The following is an 18,505-nucleotide window of genomic DNA, read 5'->3' as shown; positions in this document are numbered from 1 at the left end:
GCTTTGGCTTGGCATGCTTGGAATTCTGTGTTTTGGCCAATTGGTAGGTTTGCAATCAGTAGTATACTGATCCAGATAACTGGTAAAATGTACCTAATACACCTCTGGCCCTGAGAGCATCCACACACACTTCTATAACTATTCACCCAAAGCCAAAGTATTTACCTTGACCAAATTAATGTAGCCTGTCGCAACTGTGCCCTCCAAATTCACAGAGACACACCATTTCTTCACAGAGAACAGGTGAGGATGGGAACCAAGGGAACCATAGCTATGATGGTTCTACTGTTAACCCCTGAGATACAGGCAAGAATTGTAGAGAATGAGAAGGCAGGGATGGACTAGAATCTATACCACTGGAAGGAATATTCACATCCGTGAAATCACAAGATTATAGTTTTTAGAACTAGAAGACACTTTAAAGATCACTTAATCCAACTCCTTCATTTTACAGATGAGGAAAAGAATGAAGTGCTTTGCCCAGAGTCACATAGTACTTAAAAGGAACAGATTTTTTGTTGTTATTCAGTCATGTCCAACTCTTCCTGACCCCCCATTTGGGATTTTCTTTGCAAAGATAATGGAATGGCTTGTCATTTCCTTCTCTAGCTCATTTTAAAGAAGAGGACACTGAGGCAAACAGGGTTAAGTGACTTGCCCAAGCTCCCCCAGTTAGTAAATGTCTGAGGTTGAATCTGAACTCAGGTCTTCCTGACTCTAGGTCTGATATTATATCCACTTTGCCTGAAGGGAGAAGAGCTGGGATTCAAACTTAGATCCTTTCTCCCTAGGAAAAAACCCTATTTCCTTAGCTGTGAGGAAAGCAATTTAACCCAGTTAATTTTATGTTAATATGTGAATGACTAATCTTCATTAACATCTTTTTTAGAACAAGATGCTTTACCTGTGCTCTGTAGGGAAAGGGAGCCCTCTTCTTTTTTCTCTTTCAACTTTCTGAGTTGGTTATCTCATTAACTCTAGATATATTATCAACTCTATGTAAACTTCTCCCAAATCTACCATCCAGCATTTCATCTTTTTCTCGTGAACCTCATTCCTAAATCACTGGAATCAGCTGTGAATCTGCACTTGGAAAGAATCATAGGCACCTCAAACTCAACATGTTTCATTTTCTTTCTGCCTAAACCCGATCCCCAACCTAACCACCCTATTTCTGTTGAGCTTATTGCCATTAGTCCAGTCGCCCAAGTTTGTAACTTGAAGTGATTTCCAGCTCTTTATTCTCACTCACCCTTCCCCCCCCCCATCTTTGTTGGCAAGGCTTGTCTATTTTACCTCATTAACATCTCTCACACCCATCACCTCCTCTCCAGTCATACTATAACCATCCTAGTTCAAGTTCTCACCTATTCAAACCTGCAATATCGTAATAGCCTCTTAATGAGTCTCGTCTCCCTGCCTACTGTCTTTCTTCTCCAATTCATCTTCCGCAGAGTTAAAAAAATTTAATGCTCTCTTCAATCAGGATCTTAGATTTAGGGATAGAAAGGACTTTATAGCTCATCTAATACAACCCTCTCGTTTCACAGATAAGGAAACTGAGGCCCACTGAGGTGAAATGATTTTAAAATCACACAGGTAGTGAGGAGCAGCCCTGGGATTTGAACCCATATTCTTTGATTCCAAATCCAGCATTCTTTCCACTACATGACCTTGACTCCCTTGGTTCATATCAGCCTCACTTAAATTAAGCCAAGTCTCCTCCTGGATGACCATAGGTAGACCATGCCCAAGACCCCACATGGAGAAGCCACTCCAGACCTTCACCAACATGTCCCTAAATGTGGTTCATTGTTTCCCCCTACTGGTTCGCAGCTGCATTCGCATCGAATTTCTCCCCTCCACACTGATACTGAATTGATATTCCTAATGCACAGGGCTGACTGACCATGTCACTTCCCTGCTCAAAAAGTTCCAACGTCTCCCTCTTATTTCCAGAATACATTTTTTCCCTACACTTGTTTGTTAAAACCCTAGTAATCTGACTTTAGCCTACTTTTTTTTTTAAAGCAATTGGGGTTAAGTAACTTGCTCAAGGTTACACGGCCAGTTATTTTGTGTGGGTGCTAAGTATCTGAGGCCAGAACCGATCCCGGGTCTCCCAACTCTGGGGCCTGCGCTCTTACTCACTGCGCCACCTGGCCGCCTCAACCCTACTTTTCTAGTCTTACTGCTTATTACTTTCTTTTGTTCATTCTGTATTCTAGTCAAAAGAGCTTGTTTGCTGTTGTCCGTACACAACAATCTATCTCCCTTTTCAATGCTTTTCCAAAGACTGTCCTCTCAGCTTCCTACTCATGTTATTTACCTCATATTATCTCTAGCTTCCTTCAAGGCTCAGGGTCTAGGCTAGATCACAGGGTGGAAGTCAAGAAGACCTGAATTCAAATCTAGCCTCAGACACTTAGAAGCTATCTGATTCTGGGCAAGTCAACTAACGGCTACCTGCCTTAGTTTTCTTATCTATGAAATGAGAATAATAATAGTACCCATCTTTCTAACCTAACAGTTATGGGCATACTAATATTTCAAAGCTCTTTGCAAACCTCAGAGTGTTACAGCCTACTTTCCTATCCCTATACTAATTCATTCCAGTTGCTAGTGCCCTCCTTCTGAAAATTGCTTTCTGTATATACTTATCGATACGCCTGTGTGTATACGTGTATATATTTAATGTATATTTGCATACATACTTAATGTATATTTGCACATATACTTTGTAAATGCTTAAATTTGCTAAGTACATATGGTTTTCTTTAACAGAATATAAACTATTTTTGGACAAGAAAAGTTTCTTTTTTAAAAAAAATCTTTATCACTAGTGCTAACAATACTGTTTTAGTAGGTGCTTAATAAATGCTTGTTGAATAAAAGATGGTACACACCACACCCAGCTTTGCCTGTAAGAAAAGGATGTAGAGGGGTGGCTAGGTGGCACAGTGAGAAAAGCACTGGCCCCAGAGTCAGGAGGACCGGAGTTCGGTTCCTGCCTCAGACACTTAACACCCACACAAAAAAACTAGCCGTGTAACCTTGGGCAAGTTACTTAACCCCAATTGCCCTCTAAAAAGAAAAAAACAAAAAAACAAACAAACAAACAAAAAAGAAAAGGATGCAGACCTTTATAGACCCTTTGACCAAGAGAGAGAGAGTAATAAATGTCTCTCTCTCCTTTTAGGTTTAAAAAATCTGATCACATTATTCCTCTACTCACTCAGCTCTAGTGACTTCCTATTGCTTCTAGGATAAAATTAAAAATCTTTCTTAAGCTTTTAAAGCCCTCCATAGCCTGGCCTTAACCAATTTTTCAAGCTTCATTGGACATTACTCTCCATCTTACAGTCTGTGATCTAGCCCAACTGGTCTCATCTCTGTTTCTTGCATAAAACTTTCTGTCTTATATCTCCATGTCTTTTCACTGGTTTTCTCCCATACTTCTCTTCCTTCAGGAAGCTGTAGGGATGACACCAGCTGTAGAGAGGTCTTGAAGGAAGGCAGAACAGACATTTCCAGCCTGTTCTCTCCCTACCCTACTCCAAGGGAGACTTTGATTCCTGCTAGGAGGGAAACAGGAGGTTAGGACCAGAGGCCATTCTGTACTCCTCAGAGAGAGGGTACCAGACTAGAAGCCTATCTGTCTGCTCCCTTAAATGTTGTTAGTCTAGGGGATTTGATTGGGTTCCATCTAACTTATGATCACTGTCATTATTGAGGGCGGCAGAAGGCCCCCAAGCTTTAAAACCAAGGCTGTGTCCCTTTCCTGCTGAATACCAATTCCACAGTGAACATAGTGAATAGCATAGAGACCCATTTATCTAAATCATAGTAAAACAGAAATAAGAGAAGGTATACATTGGAGAATATATACCAAACAACGCAGAGTAAAAGGGCTCTCCCACTGAAAATGACATAGTTCAACTTAACCAAGAGAGAGAGTGTCCTTAAGAGTGTAGTAGACAGGAGGTTGGACGTGGTAGAAATCAATAGCTCCTTTCATTTCTTCCTAGAGTTTTTTACTTCAACAACTTAAAGTGACATTGGCCTCTTCTATCTTTCTTCTTGAATCTGGAAGCTAGAAGTTCCCCAAATAACTCAAAGCTGAAGAGTGTCAAAGAAAAATGGAGCTTGAAGAGTCCCAAAGAGGACTAAAGAAGTCTGGAACTCTCCTGCCTTGACAGTTCCATCCCATTCCTCAAACAGGGCAGTGCGTTCATCTCCAGCAATGAAAGAGGACATATCAATGGGCTTGGAACAGGAATTACAATGCAACTTATAGACCACCTTCTGCATGAAAACTTTCTTGATTCCCCTGCCCCCAGTTTCTAGAACCTGACCTACCAAACTATCTTGTATGTAACTACTTTGTATTTATCTTCATTTTAATTCTATATATATTTATGAATGTACTTATTGGAAATAAGATCAATTAATACTTAAGGAAATTAACCCTGTTCTTTGGAAATACTGAAGCTGAAGCTTAAACACTTTGGTTACATAATAAGAAGACACGATTCATTGCTAAAGACCCTGAGGTTTACAAAGATTGAAGGCAAAAGGAGAAGGGAACGGCAGAGGATGAAGTGGATAAATTGTTTCATGGAAGCAAGAAACCTGAACTTGGACAGACTTTGGGAGATAATCGAGGGCAGAAGGACCTGGCATGCTCTGGTCCATGGGGGCGATAAAGAGTTGGATACAACTGAAAAACTGAACCTTAAAAAAATGTACTTGTCTCCCCTATTAGAGAGAAGGATTGTGTCTACTTTAAAATAGATTTTGTCTTTAGGCTAGAGTATTCACTGGAAGTGTAAGAAAACAAAAGCAACTCAGTCCTGTCATAAAGAGACTCTCTTGCTTCTGAGTCCCCCACCTCCCTGCCCCAGACAAAACAGTCTTCTGCAAAGCTGGTTAGACCCTTCTGGGCTGGCAACTTACCCATTAAAACCCATGGGTCACACATCAAGTGTAGTAGCTGAGGGGATCAGAGGATGGGTGTTTACCATGGACTTGGTATTGCTAATGTCTAAACATGTCTTTCCCTCCTCTGTCCTTAGTCCAGGAAACTTCTTGCCAGTATGGGAGTATTTCATTTTTTTGTATTTATATCTTCTGTGCCTGGCACATAATGTCTGCTTAATAAATGCGTGTTGGTCGTTGACTTACATAAAGTTCTGAATTTGACAGATATGCTTTTAATTCTCTCTATGCCCATCCCAAGGGAGCTTTTCTATTTGCTGGCCTCGATCTGAAAAGGAACCCTTTGTCAAAATTCTGTGAACAAGTGGATATTAAAGAAAAACCAATATTTTTAATCTTGTCCATTTCCTACTTTTCAAAGTGATGAGCTTGTAGAGTGCTGGTCCTAGAGTCAGGAGGACCTGAGTTCGGATCCAGCCTCACACTTAACACACACAAACAAAAAATCTAGCCATGTGACCTTGGGCAAGTTACTCAAACCCAATTGCCCTCCAAAAAGCAAAAACAATAACAACATAAATAAATAAATAAATAAAAACAAAAAAAAAAAACAATCACAACAACAAAAGAAAACCAAAGTGATAAGTTCATTTAAATAGGTTAGATTGAAATTGTGATGGCATACAGTGTCTTCTCATATTTAGCTTTCAAACTTGATGTTTACTTTGACATTTGGTCCAACTAGTACACAATCTGACTAAAGACAGAGAACTAATTCTAAAATGACTGCTTTATCTCTAACCAGTCATTGCTTGCCCATTAAAATATAGTCAATATTAAAATATAGTTCCTGACATTGAATGAATGTTTTCCAGCAGTTGTGGGAAAAGATAAGACATTATCCTTCCCTGCACCCCTTTGACCTTCAAGTCATTGAGTCTTAATGTACATATTAACTACTTTGGAAGATATTATCCAGTTCTTCACATAATACCGCTACTTCTTTGACGCTGCAATGGGCTTCAGTGTAGAAACTGCAGTTCTCTCTATTGTGATAGATTACTTTGTGCTCATTGGAGGGAGAGGTGACTAAGCATCCCATGAAATGATATGTCTTGTTTCCTTTAGGTGCATAATAAAACAATTTCTACCAAACACTTTATTTTCTTCTCCAAGGAGAACCCATCAGCCATCTTTATGGGATCTTTATGTTTAACCGTAACATCTTCGTGTCTTCTGGTTTCATTTCATTAATAGAATGTTATTATAGATGGTGTTCATTTCATAGAATAGCAGAATTTAAATCTGGATTTAAAGCAGACATTTCATCCAAGAAAAGAATCTCCACTATAACATAGCTTCCCTATAATAATTTCTTGAAGTGTGTCAACCCCATTAGTCACTGGACAAAAATATATGTTAAGAGTACCAGGGGAAGCTAGGTAGCATACTGGATAGAGTTCTGGGCCTGGAGTCAGGAGGCACCTGAGTTCAAATGCAACCTCTGACACTAACTGTGTGACCCTGGTCAAGTCACTTAATCCCCATTTCCTGGGAAAAAAAAAAACCAAACCTACAAAAAACCCCAAACTCATAGAAAAGTTAAATTTATGTTTTCAGGTATTTAAAAAACAAATCCTTTCCACCATTCCACCACTGTCTTTGTGGCAGTGGAAGAGCTCACACAGGACCAATGGCTATTTTGTACTTTTGATTGCTTTGTGCATCACTGTGGCCAAAACAAGCCTTTTATTTGGTGACTCAATCGCTGGTGATGTCCATATGTAGGCTACAAGGTGCAGTGGGAAAGAATGCTGAATTTGGATTCACAGGACATGAGTTCCAATCCTGGCTCTGTCATTTATTACCTGCATAACCTCCGGCAAACCACTTAGTCTCTTTATTTGAGAGAGGATATTGCCTGGTTCTTCATAGAATTTCTTTATTTCTTTGACTCCTGCAGTGGATATTAGTGCAAAAGCTACTAAAGTCTCTTTAAGCTTCAGTTTTGTAATTTATAAAATAAGGGAGTTGAACCAGATGACCTCTAAAGTTTTTTCAAGGTCTAAATCTATGATCCTATGATCTGTCCTTGTAGATGTATAGCCTATTTTCAGACCTCTGTGTGAGAGCTTATGTTCTGCTGGCATATGCTTTCAGAACCCAGGCTTATCTACATGCCCAGAGGAGGTTTCAGAATAGGTCTAATGTGGAGATCTTTACATTTATATTCATCAAGACTTTATATTTATCCCTAATAAATTCATACGATTAGATTTGGTATTCTTTCAGCTTGCCAAGATCTTTTTAAAAAATATTAATTCCATTATTCAGTGTATTATCTGTGTTGTTGTTTAGTCATCATTAGTCATGTCCAATTCTTTGTGACCCTGTTTTGGAATTTTCTTGGCAAAAATATTGGAATAGTGTGCCATTTCCTTCTTTAGCTCATTTTACAGATGAGGAAACTGAGGCAAACAGGGTTAAGTGACTAACTGAGGGTCACATAGTTAGTAAGTGTCTGAGGTCATATTTGAACTCAGGAAGATGAGTCTTCCTAATTCCAGGCCTGCTTCTCTGTCCATGGCACTACCTACTGCCTATATTATCCATACCTCAGTGCTACAGCATCATCTAACCAAACAACTCCTTTTACATATTCGGATTACCTCTTCATTTAATTTCATTATTTGCTTTCTAAAATTTTGAACTTAAACACTGAAGAAAAATTTTGATTTAAATTGGAGAACACAAAAAAGGGATTTTATATGAAATCATTAATCTCCATTTTATACCCCTTGGTTTTAAATAAATTCCACACATGGCTTCCCAAGCTGTTCTGCTTTATCTGTGCTTCCTTCTGTTCTCTTCTCTGAGGAAACAGAGGCCTAAAGACATGATGGGACTTTTTGAAGGTCAAGATTTGAATTCAGGTCCTGTGATTCCAAAGTCAGTGCTTTCTGCACTATCTCAGAATTCTGCATTCCAACCTAATCTCTTTTTCTAGTCTAATTTTTCTCCTATCCTTGTTATATTTCTTTTGGTTTCCTCTAGGAGCTTATCACTCATTAAAAAACAAAAAAAAACCAAACAAAAGCAAATCATCCCTGCCTGCCCTTGACTCATTTCATTTCCCCTCACCACACATCAGCATTGACCCTGGCTCACAATCTGCTTCCTCATGGTTAAACTTCAGGTGCTTTACACGAGCCAGATGAGGGGGCATAGAACCCACAGGGCTTTTGTCAAAGCTGGCAGTGTGGACTGCTGATGAAGAAAAAGGTCAGGCACATGAAACTCAACAGGAAAGAATGTCGCCTGAGCATGGAGGGGATTGTAGAAGACATAAGAAACGCGATCCCCTTCGGACAGTTCCTCACGGTCTTCCTTTGATGGTCTTTTATTTTGATCTTCCTGGTCTCCCCTCTTTAAAGCGCCCCCCCTACCCCCACCCCCCTACTCCAGGCTCTCCATTTCCAGGCACACTTGGCAGTAAGTTCCTCTTCTAATTAGAAAGGTAGGGCAAAGTGAGGGTTTTCTGGGCGGTTGTTATTGCTCTATCTTTACATGGATCCTTTGGCTTAGGAACAGTGGCACATCAAATAGAGTTTAAGTACAAAGAACAGCTGAGAGGATCTGAAGGGGGCAGAGCTATGTCATTTAGTGCTACTCTGTGATGGGTATTTAGGACTGAAAATGTAAGTATTTTCGTGAGATGCTGCAGAGTACAAAAGCAAATATTAGAGGAGAATGGGCACTGGGTCTGTTTGATGAATTTCCTGACAATCAACTTCAGATTTTTCCTTCTTTTTTAGCTTGTGCGCATCGTTTTTCCGGATCTTGGTACCAGGAGGCTGGGCACAAGAGGAAGTGCCAGGTAGTGTTGCTTTATTTAAAAATCATAAAATACAGGGCCTTGGGAAACCCCAGAATGGATATGAATGAAGAAGAAAACACTTAACAAAGAGAAATATTTATCAAATTTAATGCCAATTAAGTCTTACGTGCCTTAAAGGTGACTTAAAGAAATGTAGCCTTTCTCCAGAACTGAAGACTTATTACATGTGTTCAATTGACTGCTTTCAATTTCTTAGGATTGTTGGGTTTTTGTTTTGTTTTGTTTGAGTGAAATGGTTGGGGGTTTTTTGTTTTGTTTTTGCTACCGGTACAAAAGCATTAAAATTTTCAGAGGTTTCAATATACTAAACATGTCCATATGTAAATCCCATAGCTTATTTAAATATTTAAACCCATTCAAAGAAAAATAAAAAAAAAATTTAAATTTATTTATTTTTTGCTTTTTGGAGGTCAATTGGGGTTGAGTGACTTGCCCAAAGTCACACGGCTAGTAAGTGTGTCAAGTGTCAGAGGCTGGATTTGAACGCAAGTCCTCCTGACCCCAGGGCCAGTGATGTATTCACTGTGCCACCTAGCTGCCTAGAAAAATCTAATTGTTTTAATAATCTTAGAAGCAGATTATTAGTTGAGGTAATTGGCATAATTCCAAAATTCTCACTTAAATGGTATGTTTGAATGGACCTGGGTTTCTAGATTGAAATCTTTATTTCTAAGCACAGAAGGAAACTCAGGTGTTATCCTTTAAATCATGGAATGTGATGTTTCTCAAGTATAACTTATTGGTTGTTTCAAATCAAGAATGAAAGGAAGGTAGTAAAAAAGGTCTGAGGTGAGAAAAGGAATGTGTTCTCCCCTTCTAATATAGGAAAACAAACAAGAATTGGAGGCAGTTGCCAAATTAGTCAAATATTGGGCAAAGAAACAGCATTAATAACTTGAAATATTTTTGTCTTATTGACACTTAAACTGAGTAGACAGTTTTTTTATTTCTTCCTTCTCTCCCTCCCTTCCTTCTTTCCTTCCATCCATCCATCTTTCCATCTTTCCTTCCTCTTTCTTCCTTCTTTCCTTTCATCCATACATCTTTCCTTCCTTCTTTCCTCCTTCCCTCTTGTCTTTCCTTCCTTCATCCTTTCCTTCTTTCTTCTTTCCTCCCTCCCTCCTTCCTTCCCCTCTTTCCTCCCTATTTCTTATTCTCTTTTAAAATAAAGCTTTATTAATACTTTTTGTCTTTATGTCACAGTTGTTTCTAGAAATACCTCCTTTCCCTACCTTGTAACAAAAACAGTTAAGCAAAAACACACAGTGACCATAGGTAGTATATATAACATAACGTACTGGTTGGCTCCTATCACTCTGCAAAAAGAGGAGGTATCAAAGAAACAATATTTACTATATGCTTACTTTACACTAACTATTAGACTAGCTGCTGGGGTACAAGTACAAAGAAAGAAACAATTTTTGTCCCAAAGAAACTTAACATTCTGCTGGGGAACAACAAAATACGTGTGAAACTATTCACAGCATGAATATGAAGTGAATAAATAGAAGCATGTCTAATATAATATGTGGGTGGGGGGGGGAGAAGTTAAATGCAGGGTGTTGAGAGGAAGGACACCAGTAGTTAACTAGCAAACCAATAATGAACTAGTACTAAACCTGTCTTTCCTCTCTGCCTTTATGTTGATAGGGCTGCCATTCTGGCAGTCACCCAGGCTCCTTGAGAATAAGTAGGTATGCTTCATGATCTAAACTATGAGGCCATTACTGATTTTTCAGTAACTCGGCGTCACTCTTCCTTTTTTTGTGATCTTTTCATTTATGCTGCTGTAGTCATGGGGCATACAATTCTTTTCGTTCTGCTTTTAATAGTCCATTTTTAAAATCCATAAAAGGTCCAGAAATTATGACCCAACCTGGAGGAAAAAGAACCACATTTTCTGAAAAGCATTTGGAAGGCCATTAACCATGACCAGTTCAGGGAATCTGCTGGGTACCAGTTCAGCTTCCCTCCAAAGAAAAGGGGCAATGGCACACTGGGGGCCTCCTTTTCTCTCCTGATCTCTGTGGAAAGAGTTAGGGAGGTAGGGTAGAACAGAAATTTCTTGAGGCCCATAAGGTGACATGATGCAGTGTTGTTTGTCCCCAACACAAAGGTTTAGATTGGGCTGAATTACTGCCTTTGTGTTTTGTGTTTGTATGTTTCTGGAGACTGGATCTCCCCATATCATCTAGACTGAAAGACTACCGCTAATTGACATGAGAGTATTCACCTACTCTCCTTAGGCAGTCTGCTAGCTCTCTGGGCCGCTTGGGACTCACCATATTGGTATTGGACTTAGCGTGGACACCCAATTGGTTTTAACCCTCCTATACCTCAGAACTCCCAAGCTCAAACCTTTTTAGGTGTGGTTTTGTTTTTAAATCACAAATACAGTGAGTGACAAAGTTAATTAAAGGGCTCCAAAACTGTAGTTAATCAATAATATTTGTTCTTCAAGGCTTCACTGAATTACCACCCCCTCTTGAATCCTTCTCTACCCTTCCCAGCCTCTTAAATGATGTCTTCCTCCTCCAAATTCTCTCTTTTTTTAAACAATCAGGGTTAAGTAACTTGCTCAAGGTTACACAGCCAGTTATTTCTGGGTGTGGTGCTGAGTATCTGAGCCCGGATTTGATCCAGGTCATCCCGACACTGGAGCCGGTGCTCTTACTCGCTGAGCCACCTGGCCGCCCCTAAGCAATTGGGGTTAAGTAACTTGCTCAAGGTTACACGGCCAGGTGTTTCTGGGTGGGACTCCTCCAAATTCTTGAACCAGATTGTAAGCTCCAGAAGAATAGAGGCTATTTCTTGATTATTTTCCACAATATACTGTACATGGAAGATACTTTTTAAAAAATTTTTTTCCAATTATATGTAAAGACAATTTTTAATATTAGTTTAACAAAATTTTAAGTTCAGATTTTTCTCCCTCCCTGTCTAAAAAGGTAAAGCAATTTGATATAGGTTATATCACATTGGTAGATACTTAATAAGTGGTTGTTGAGTGAATAAATGAACTATGACGCTTTTGTTGTGCACCATTGATTGTCACTTTTCCATAAATATGAATTACCATTTTATTTTCTTCTTTCTGGACTTTGATTTCATTGGTATAGAGAACTCCCAATGAGAAATCTCTTTCTACTAGTAAAAGCAACAGGGCTTGATGATTAGTTTGGCACTGCAAATGATCTGCCTTTCAGAAGATCTCTTTTAACATTTTTTTTTCAGGTACCATTATGATGGAATCTGCATCAAGAAAGGTTCCTACATCTATGGCCAGTATTGCTATTTGCTAAGTGAAAAAAAGTATCACAGGTTAGTGTTTGGGTTCCTCTGGTCCTGTTGAAAGTCCCAACCTACTTTTCCAACCTTATCCCCCACTCTGCCCGAACATTAACCAGATGCTCCAACCAGAATATACCATATGTAAGCCTGCTTCTGTCTTTGCCCACACTATTTCCCTCACCTGGAATGTCCTCCTTTCTCCTGTCCCCCTAAATGAATTCCACTCTTATGATGAGAACCACTCAGAAAGATTGTGATTATAGTTCATTTTAGAGCTAAGTTTAAATGCCCTAGACTCACTGCTATACCTATTCAGTTCACAAAACCCTCACCCAACTCTACTGTAGTGAATAGAACCCTGGATTTGAAGTCAGATATTCTGTGTTCATATCCCAAGTAGCTTTATTACTTATGATCTGTGTAACTTCGAACAGTCCATTTAATATTTTAAAATCTCAGTTTCATCTTCTGTAAAAATGCAGGGACTGGTCTAGATCAGAAGTTCTCAACTTTTACTTTGTACCATGGTCCCCACTTTCACAGTCTGGTGAAGACAATAGAATACCCCTTCTCAGAATAATCAGACAAGCAATAGAAATCAATGCTAAATTTCATTTAGAAGTCAGTGAAAAATAAAGATGTAATTAGTGTTTTTCTGATCCAAGTTCACGAGCCCCTCTGGATCCCTTCAGGATCTGTGGACCACGTGTTAAGAGCCTCTGGTCCGGATGATGAGTAAGATTATTTCTGGCTCTAAATCCTGTTGTCTTAGCACTGCTTTTCCTACTCGTTGATTCTACCTATCTCAACTGCAGGGAAGACCTTCAACCTGATAGTTTATGCTTTCTCTCAAAGAATTTCCCAAGAACACCACTTGTAAAGCCCTCTTGTGACTATCAAAAGTCACCATCAGTTTCCTGAACAACAAAGCCTTTTCTCAGTCTTCATCCTTTTTGATATTCCAGTAGAATTTGAGGATGTTGACCAACTACTCCCTTCTATATAATCGGTCAATAAGCATTCATTTAGTGCCGACTGTTTGCCAGGCACTACTGGCAAACATGCTCTGTGTGTATTTTGTGGGGATATATAGACAAAAGTGAAACAGCCACTGCCTTCAAAGAGCTTACACTCTGCAAATTTCTAAAACTGCTTCCTCTGTACCCTTTGTGATATACTTTATCCAATTCTTCCCCTCCCTGACTGCTCCCCCTCTTTCTCATGTGATGGCCCCTCTTTTGCATCTTGACCTTTAAATTTGTGTGCATCCCAAGGTTTTCTTCCTGGCAATTTCTCCTTCTTCTTGGAGACTGAATTCACTCCCAGGACTTCTGTTATCCCTTATGTATACAATAACGTGTTGTAATGAAAAGAAAAATGGACTTAAAGTTGAGAAAGATTTGAGTTCAAATCTAGTCTCCAACAATTAATAGCAGTGCAACCATAGATAAGTCTCTTTAAAAAGTCTCTAAAGAGACTCAGAAGTCTCTGAGCTTCAATTTCCTCATATCTCAACATATGTCATATGCATTCCTATCTCTTTGTGAATGCCCTTCCCTTGTCTGCCAGTCTTTCCAAAAAATAGACATTTTTCATGGCCTGGGTTAATTACCACCTTCTCTTGAAGTGATGTCTCCCAGATTCTCATACTAGATTGTAAGCTCCAATAATGTAGATATTGTGTCCTAATTAGACTTGTATTTCCTACAGTTCTCTTCACATAGTAGATACTTAGTGAATGGTTTTTAAATGAATAAAAGAACTTTATACCATCGATATAGCACTCATTATATGTCATTTTCTCTTTTTTTAAAGAGAAAATAATCTTTTTTAATGTTCTGGGGAAACATTTGTGCTATTTTTTTCATCCTACCCATGATTTTTGTCACATTCCTGTTCATATTTTCATAGTAATAATACAAAGGAAAGTTGAACAAAATCCAAAAAGAAAATGACCACGTGCATTAATTTTTTCATATTATGGAGTCATAATTGACTAGGTAATTGATTTGGCCTAGGTCAGTTTGCTTGCCATGAGATTCAAGTGTACACCATTTTCTATAAATGTGAAATATTTTTCTTATTGTCTTCTTTTCTGGATCTTTAATCTCACCACTCTAAGGAATTCTCAGTGAGGAAACTCCTTCTGCCAGCGAACATCAGCAAGTTATAGTCTACTGACGTTGTCTGGGGCCTGGATCAACAGGGTCAGAGACAATACTTAAATTTAAATCTTCCTTAATTTCTTACTCCAAGGCTGGCTCTCTATCTCTTATTCTGCCTATTATTACTATTATTCTATATATCATATGTAACATACACCATATAACATAATTATTATATTGTATTTGTATATTATAACATATGATAGTAATAAGATATTGTATACATTATCATTCCAGCTATAGTATAAGTTCCTTGAGACCAGAGTCTGTGACTTGTACTTGTTTGTCTCTCTTAAACTGCCTTGTAATTATTGAATAAGCAATTATTTCTTGAACCTATAACATTAACAGCATGGGAAAGGCTCTGATATCCATCCCCTTTTCTTCACTCACATAGCCGCCATCTTAGTTTAAGGCTTTATCACCTCTCACCCGGGCTTTTGCGATAGCTTCCTACTTGTTCTCTCTGCTTTTAGTATCTTTCCTCTCCAAGTCACTGTCCAAATGACTGCCAAATTGGTATTCGTATAGTGCAGACCTGACCCTGTTATCTCTCTGATCCAGAAGCTTCAATGACTTCCTCACAAAGCCATGACCTTGGAATTTAAATCCCTTCACAATCTGGTGCCAACATATCTTTTCAAACTTATTTTCTACTCTTTCCCCTCAGCGCACTCTATTATGTTCCAGACAAATTGGGCTGATTGACATTCCCCGTTCATGACATTCCTTCTCTTGCCCCCATACATTTGTACAGGGTATCCTTTATGGTCTGAACCCTCTCCCTACTCACCCCTGCCTTGTAGAATCATTAGTTTTCCTGAAACATCAGCTCAAATGCCACTTTTTATTTTTTGATCGCCCAGTGGTTAGTCCTCTCACGGTTTGAGACCACTCCTTAGATATTCTTTAAATTTACCTTACATATACTTTGTAGTTGCTTCTCTGTACACATATTCATGGGATAATAGGAATGTGCATTGAGTACAGAGGGACCTTAGAAGCCATTTACTAATCCGCTCTGCTTGTATTGTGTTCTCTCAGTAGAATATAAGCTTCTTGAAAAATTTTTAAATTTACTTTTCGTTCATAACATTCAGTTCCACAAGCTTTTGAATTTCAGATTTTCTCCCCCTCCCTCTTCCCCCCTTCCCCCTATGGTAGCATGCAATCTGATATAAGTTCTACAGATACCTTTGCATTAAACATTAGTCAAATAGTAAAGAAAGATTATAACCAATGGAATGAACAATGAGAAAGAAGGAACAAAACAAAACAAGAAAAAAGAGAGAGAACCGGTAGTTTACTTCAATCTGCATTCAGACTCCGTAAATCTTTCTCTGGATGTGCATAGCCTTAGAATATAAGCTTCTTGAAGGCAGGGACTGTTTAGTTTGTATATTTTTATCCCTAAAATTTCACATACTATCTCTGCTTAATAAATGCTTGTTAAGTTGAATTAAATACAACTTAATTTTTGCCTGGTATGGTGAAACTGTGTATAGTTAGTGTATTTAAGTTGGAGAGAAAGTGTAATTATTACCAGTGAATACAGGATTGGCCCTGTCAAATTGTCATGTGAAGAACTGCGATCTGGGGAGAAGGTGAGATCAGTGGAATTCTGGTGATAGAAAGGCATGTGACTAAAGTGGTCTTGGGTGCTTTATTCTGTGTGTGCCATTGTACTCTGCTAAAGTACCAACACTTGCAGAAAGCAAACAGGATGGTGTAGGGTGGATGTTTTCCCTCTAGGGGTTTCTTACATGCTTTAGTTAAGCTGACACAACTTTTGGTACAGACACATCTAGCAGAACAGCTGTTTAGGAATAGCCTGTGATGAACCTGACTTCAGGTTTAGCTGAAGCTATATGCCTATTGGAACTGTCTAAATTGCTCTGAGCCTGCTAGAGTCTAGAAGCATCATACTTGTATATAAAGAAGAAAACAGTCCCTGTGGTGAAAGAATTATCAATCTAATTGGAGAGAGATGATACATATATTAGAAATTAATAATAACATGCTAAGTGGCAAGTGAATACTATGGATAAATATCCATTAAATCATATATTTAGAGTTTGAAGGGAACTTGAAGGCCATCTGGTTTACCCTCCAGTTTTACACGTGAGAATACTGAGGTCAAGTTGACTTGAGGTCGTCCAAAGTCATAGAAACAGGAGGAAGACAGGGGGAATTCATTGTGGGCTTGGGTGATCAGGAAAGATTTCACAGAGAAGATGGGGCTTGAATTGGCATTTGAAGGAAGGATGAGTATGATTTTGATTATCAGAGAGGAATGGGAGGGCTTTTTTAGTACAGGGAAAAGTATAAATTGTCATTTGCTACTGGCCTTAGAAAAAAAGAGGTGTGTTGTAGCAGAAGTTATAGCTACATGTTGTGCTTCCATATATAACTGGACCGTGTTCCTGGGACATGCATTTGGGGACGTGACAGAGAGCATTGTCAAACTTGTTTAAAGCTGATTATCACCAGTGTCCACTGCTGGCAATCTAGGCATGATCAAATAATATTCCTAGACAGAATCTCTAAGGGCTATGAAATAGGAATCTGAAAGACTTAAAAGAGCAGACAGTTTCCTCATTACTACCAAGATAAGGATCTTAGAATGGGAAATGAACAACTGACTAAACTGGTGTTAGAAATGGGACTTGGCTCTTTGGACTAGAGCAAGAGATATTAAGAACTTTTGATCAGGAAGGATACCTAATGAATGCCTAGATGATGGTGTTTGCTTAGAGATTGGCTGATTTAATTTAGAGGGCTTTCAACTGAAAAGAGAGAAAGAAAGAGAAAACATTGATATAGAGATTCTAAATCAGGTACTGCAGAGAGAAACAGATATGATTTAAGAAGAATCGTAATACATAGGAAACATTGACTCTACTGTCAATATTGTTAGATTGGTTATAAGATTCTTGCAGCTAGGTGTCATAATGTATAGAGCTTAGAATCAGAAACACTCATCTTCATGAATTCAAAGCCAGACTCAGACACTTATCAGCAGTGTGACCCTGGGCAAGTCACTTAATGCCTTTTACCCTAGTCCACCATCTGTAAAATGAGTTGCAAAAGAAAATGGCAAATTACTTCAGTTTCCTTGCTGAGAAAACCCTGAAATGGGGTCCTTGAGAGTTGGTCATGACTGAACAACAATAACAAAACGTTCTTGAGGGCAGAAACGGCTTTGTCTTTGCAGCAGCAGTGCCGAGCGTAAAGCCTGACACTTCATAGCGGCTTGATAAATGTTTGTTAAATTTAATATAGTTTGTTAAATTTCATTATATACCAAGGTACAGAATATGTGCAACAAACTTAGTGAGCTGGAAGTTATAGTGTGGAGTAGTCAGTGCAGACCCAGGAATCATTGAAACTTTGTAGATATGATTCAAGAGGGAACTGTGTGGATGGAAGGGTTCATCTTGTTCAGAAGGAGCAGAAAAAGTAAAAAGGACGTCAGGGTAGCCTAGTACATCAAGAAAATATTTGTGTGGGTGGAAATCCACAAACTCAGAGGAGAAAGTCATGGTGGAAAACATTTGAGTAAAGGTCAAAGGAGGGAGACACAAACTATATAATCATGGAAGTCTCCTACCAGGCAGAGAATTTGAATGATGAGTTCTAAATACAGATCACAAAACTGGCAAAGAGGAGGAAATGGTTGTGATGGCACTTCAACTCTGAAGATATCCACTTGAGTATTCTCTCTCCTAAAAGGAGAACAGCTAATAAATTCTTGACTTGCCATGCTTTCATCTTTGAAAAAGCCAAGAAAGTGATAAGGATTACTCTTATTCTGAATCTGGTTGTGATTAATAAGGAAGTACTAGTTGGTAAAGTAGAGTTGACTAGCCCTTTTGAGGTAGTGACTGCCATCTTAGAGTTTGTGACTCAATTCACTTCAATAGACATTTATTAAATACCTAATATGTGTAAGACACTGTGGTAGACAATAGGAAGACAGGAAAAAAACCTCTGCCTCAGGAATATTATGTTATATTAGCTACAGCACATAAATACATCAGTAAATAGAAAGTGATCCGAGGAGGAAGAAAACAGGAACCTAGGAAGATTAGGTAAGGATTCATGGAGGTGATAACTGATCCAAACTTTGAAGAAAAAAAAAGAGTTTTTGAGTAGACAGTGTTATGGTCAGATCTGTCCTTTGGGAAGATTATTTGGCAGCTTAATGGAGAAT

General features: G+C 38.7%; 1 protein-coding gene across 5 annotated transcripts in view; it reads left to right on the top strand.

Annotated features, from left to right (window-relative positions):
* The window catches only part of RFX8 (regulatory factor X8), a 135,555-nt gene that overhangs the window by 22,977 nt on the left and 94,073 nt on the right, over positions 1 to 18,505 (top strand). For all 5 annotated transcript variants that reach the window (XM_069100522.1, XM_069100520.1, XM_069100521.1 and 2 more), the window contains exons 3-4: positions 8,754 to 8,815; positions 12,071 to 12,157. In XM_069100522.1, the coding sequence (XP_068956623.1) occupies positions 8,754 to 8,815; positions 12,071 to 12,157 (149 nt within the window). The remainder of the gene's footprint in view (positions 1 to 8,753; positions 8,816 to 12,070; positions 12,158 to 18,505) is intronic.

The sequence above is a fragment of the Petaurus breviceps genome, unplaced genomic scaffold (genome assembly GCF_028583685.1).
Source record: "Petaurus breviceps papuanus isolate PSGF00001 unplaced genomic scaffold, PetGlider_PUasm1.0 419, whole genome shotgun sequence".
NCBI lineage: Eukaryota > Metazoa > Chordata > Mammalia > Diprotodontia > Petauridae > Petaurus > Petaurus breviceps.
Note: the sequence above shows the minus strand (reverse complement) of the source record. Positions and strands in the feature narration are given on the sequence as shown.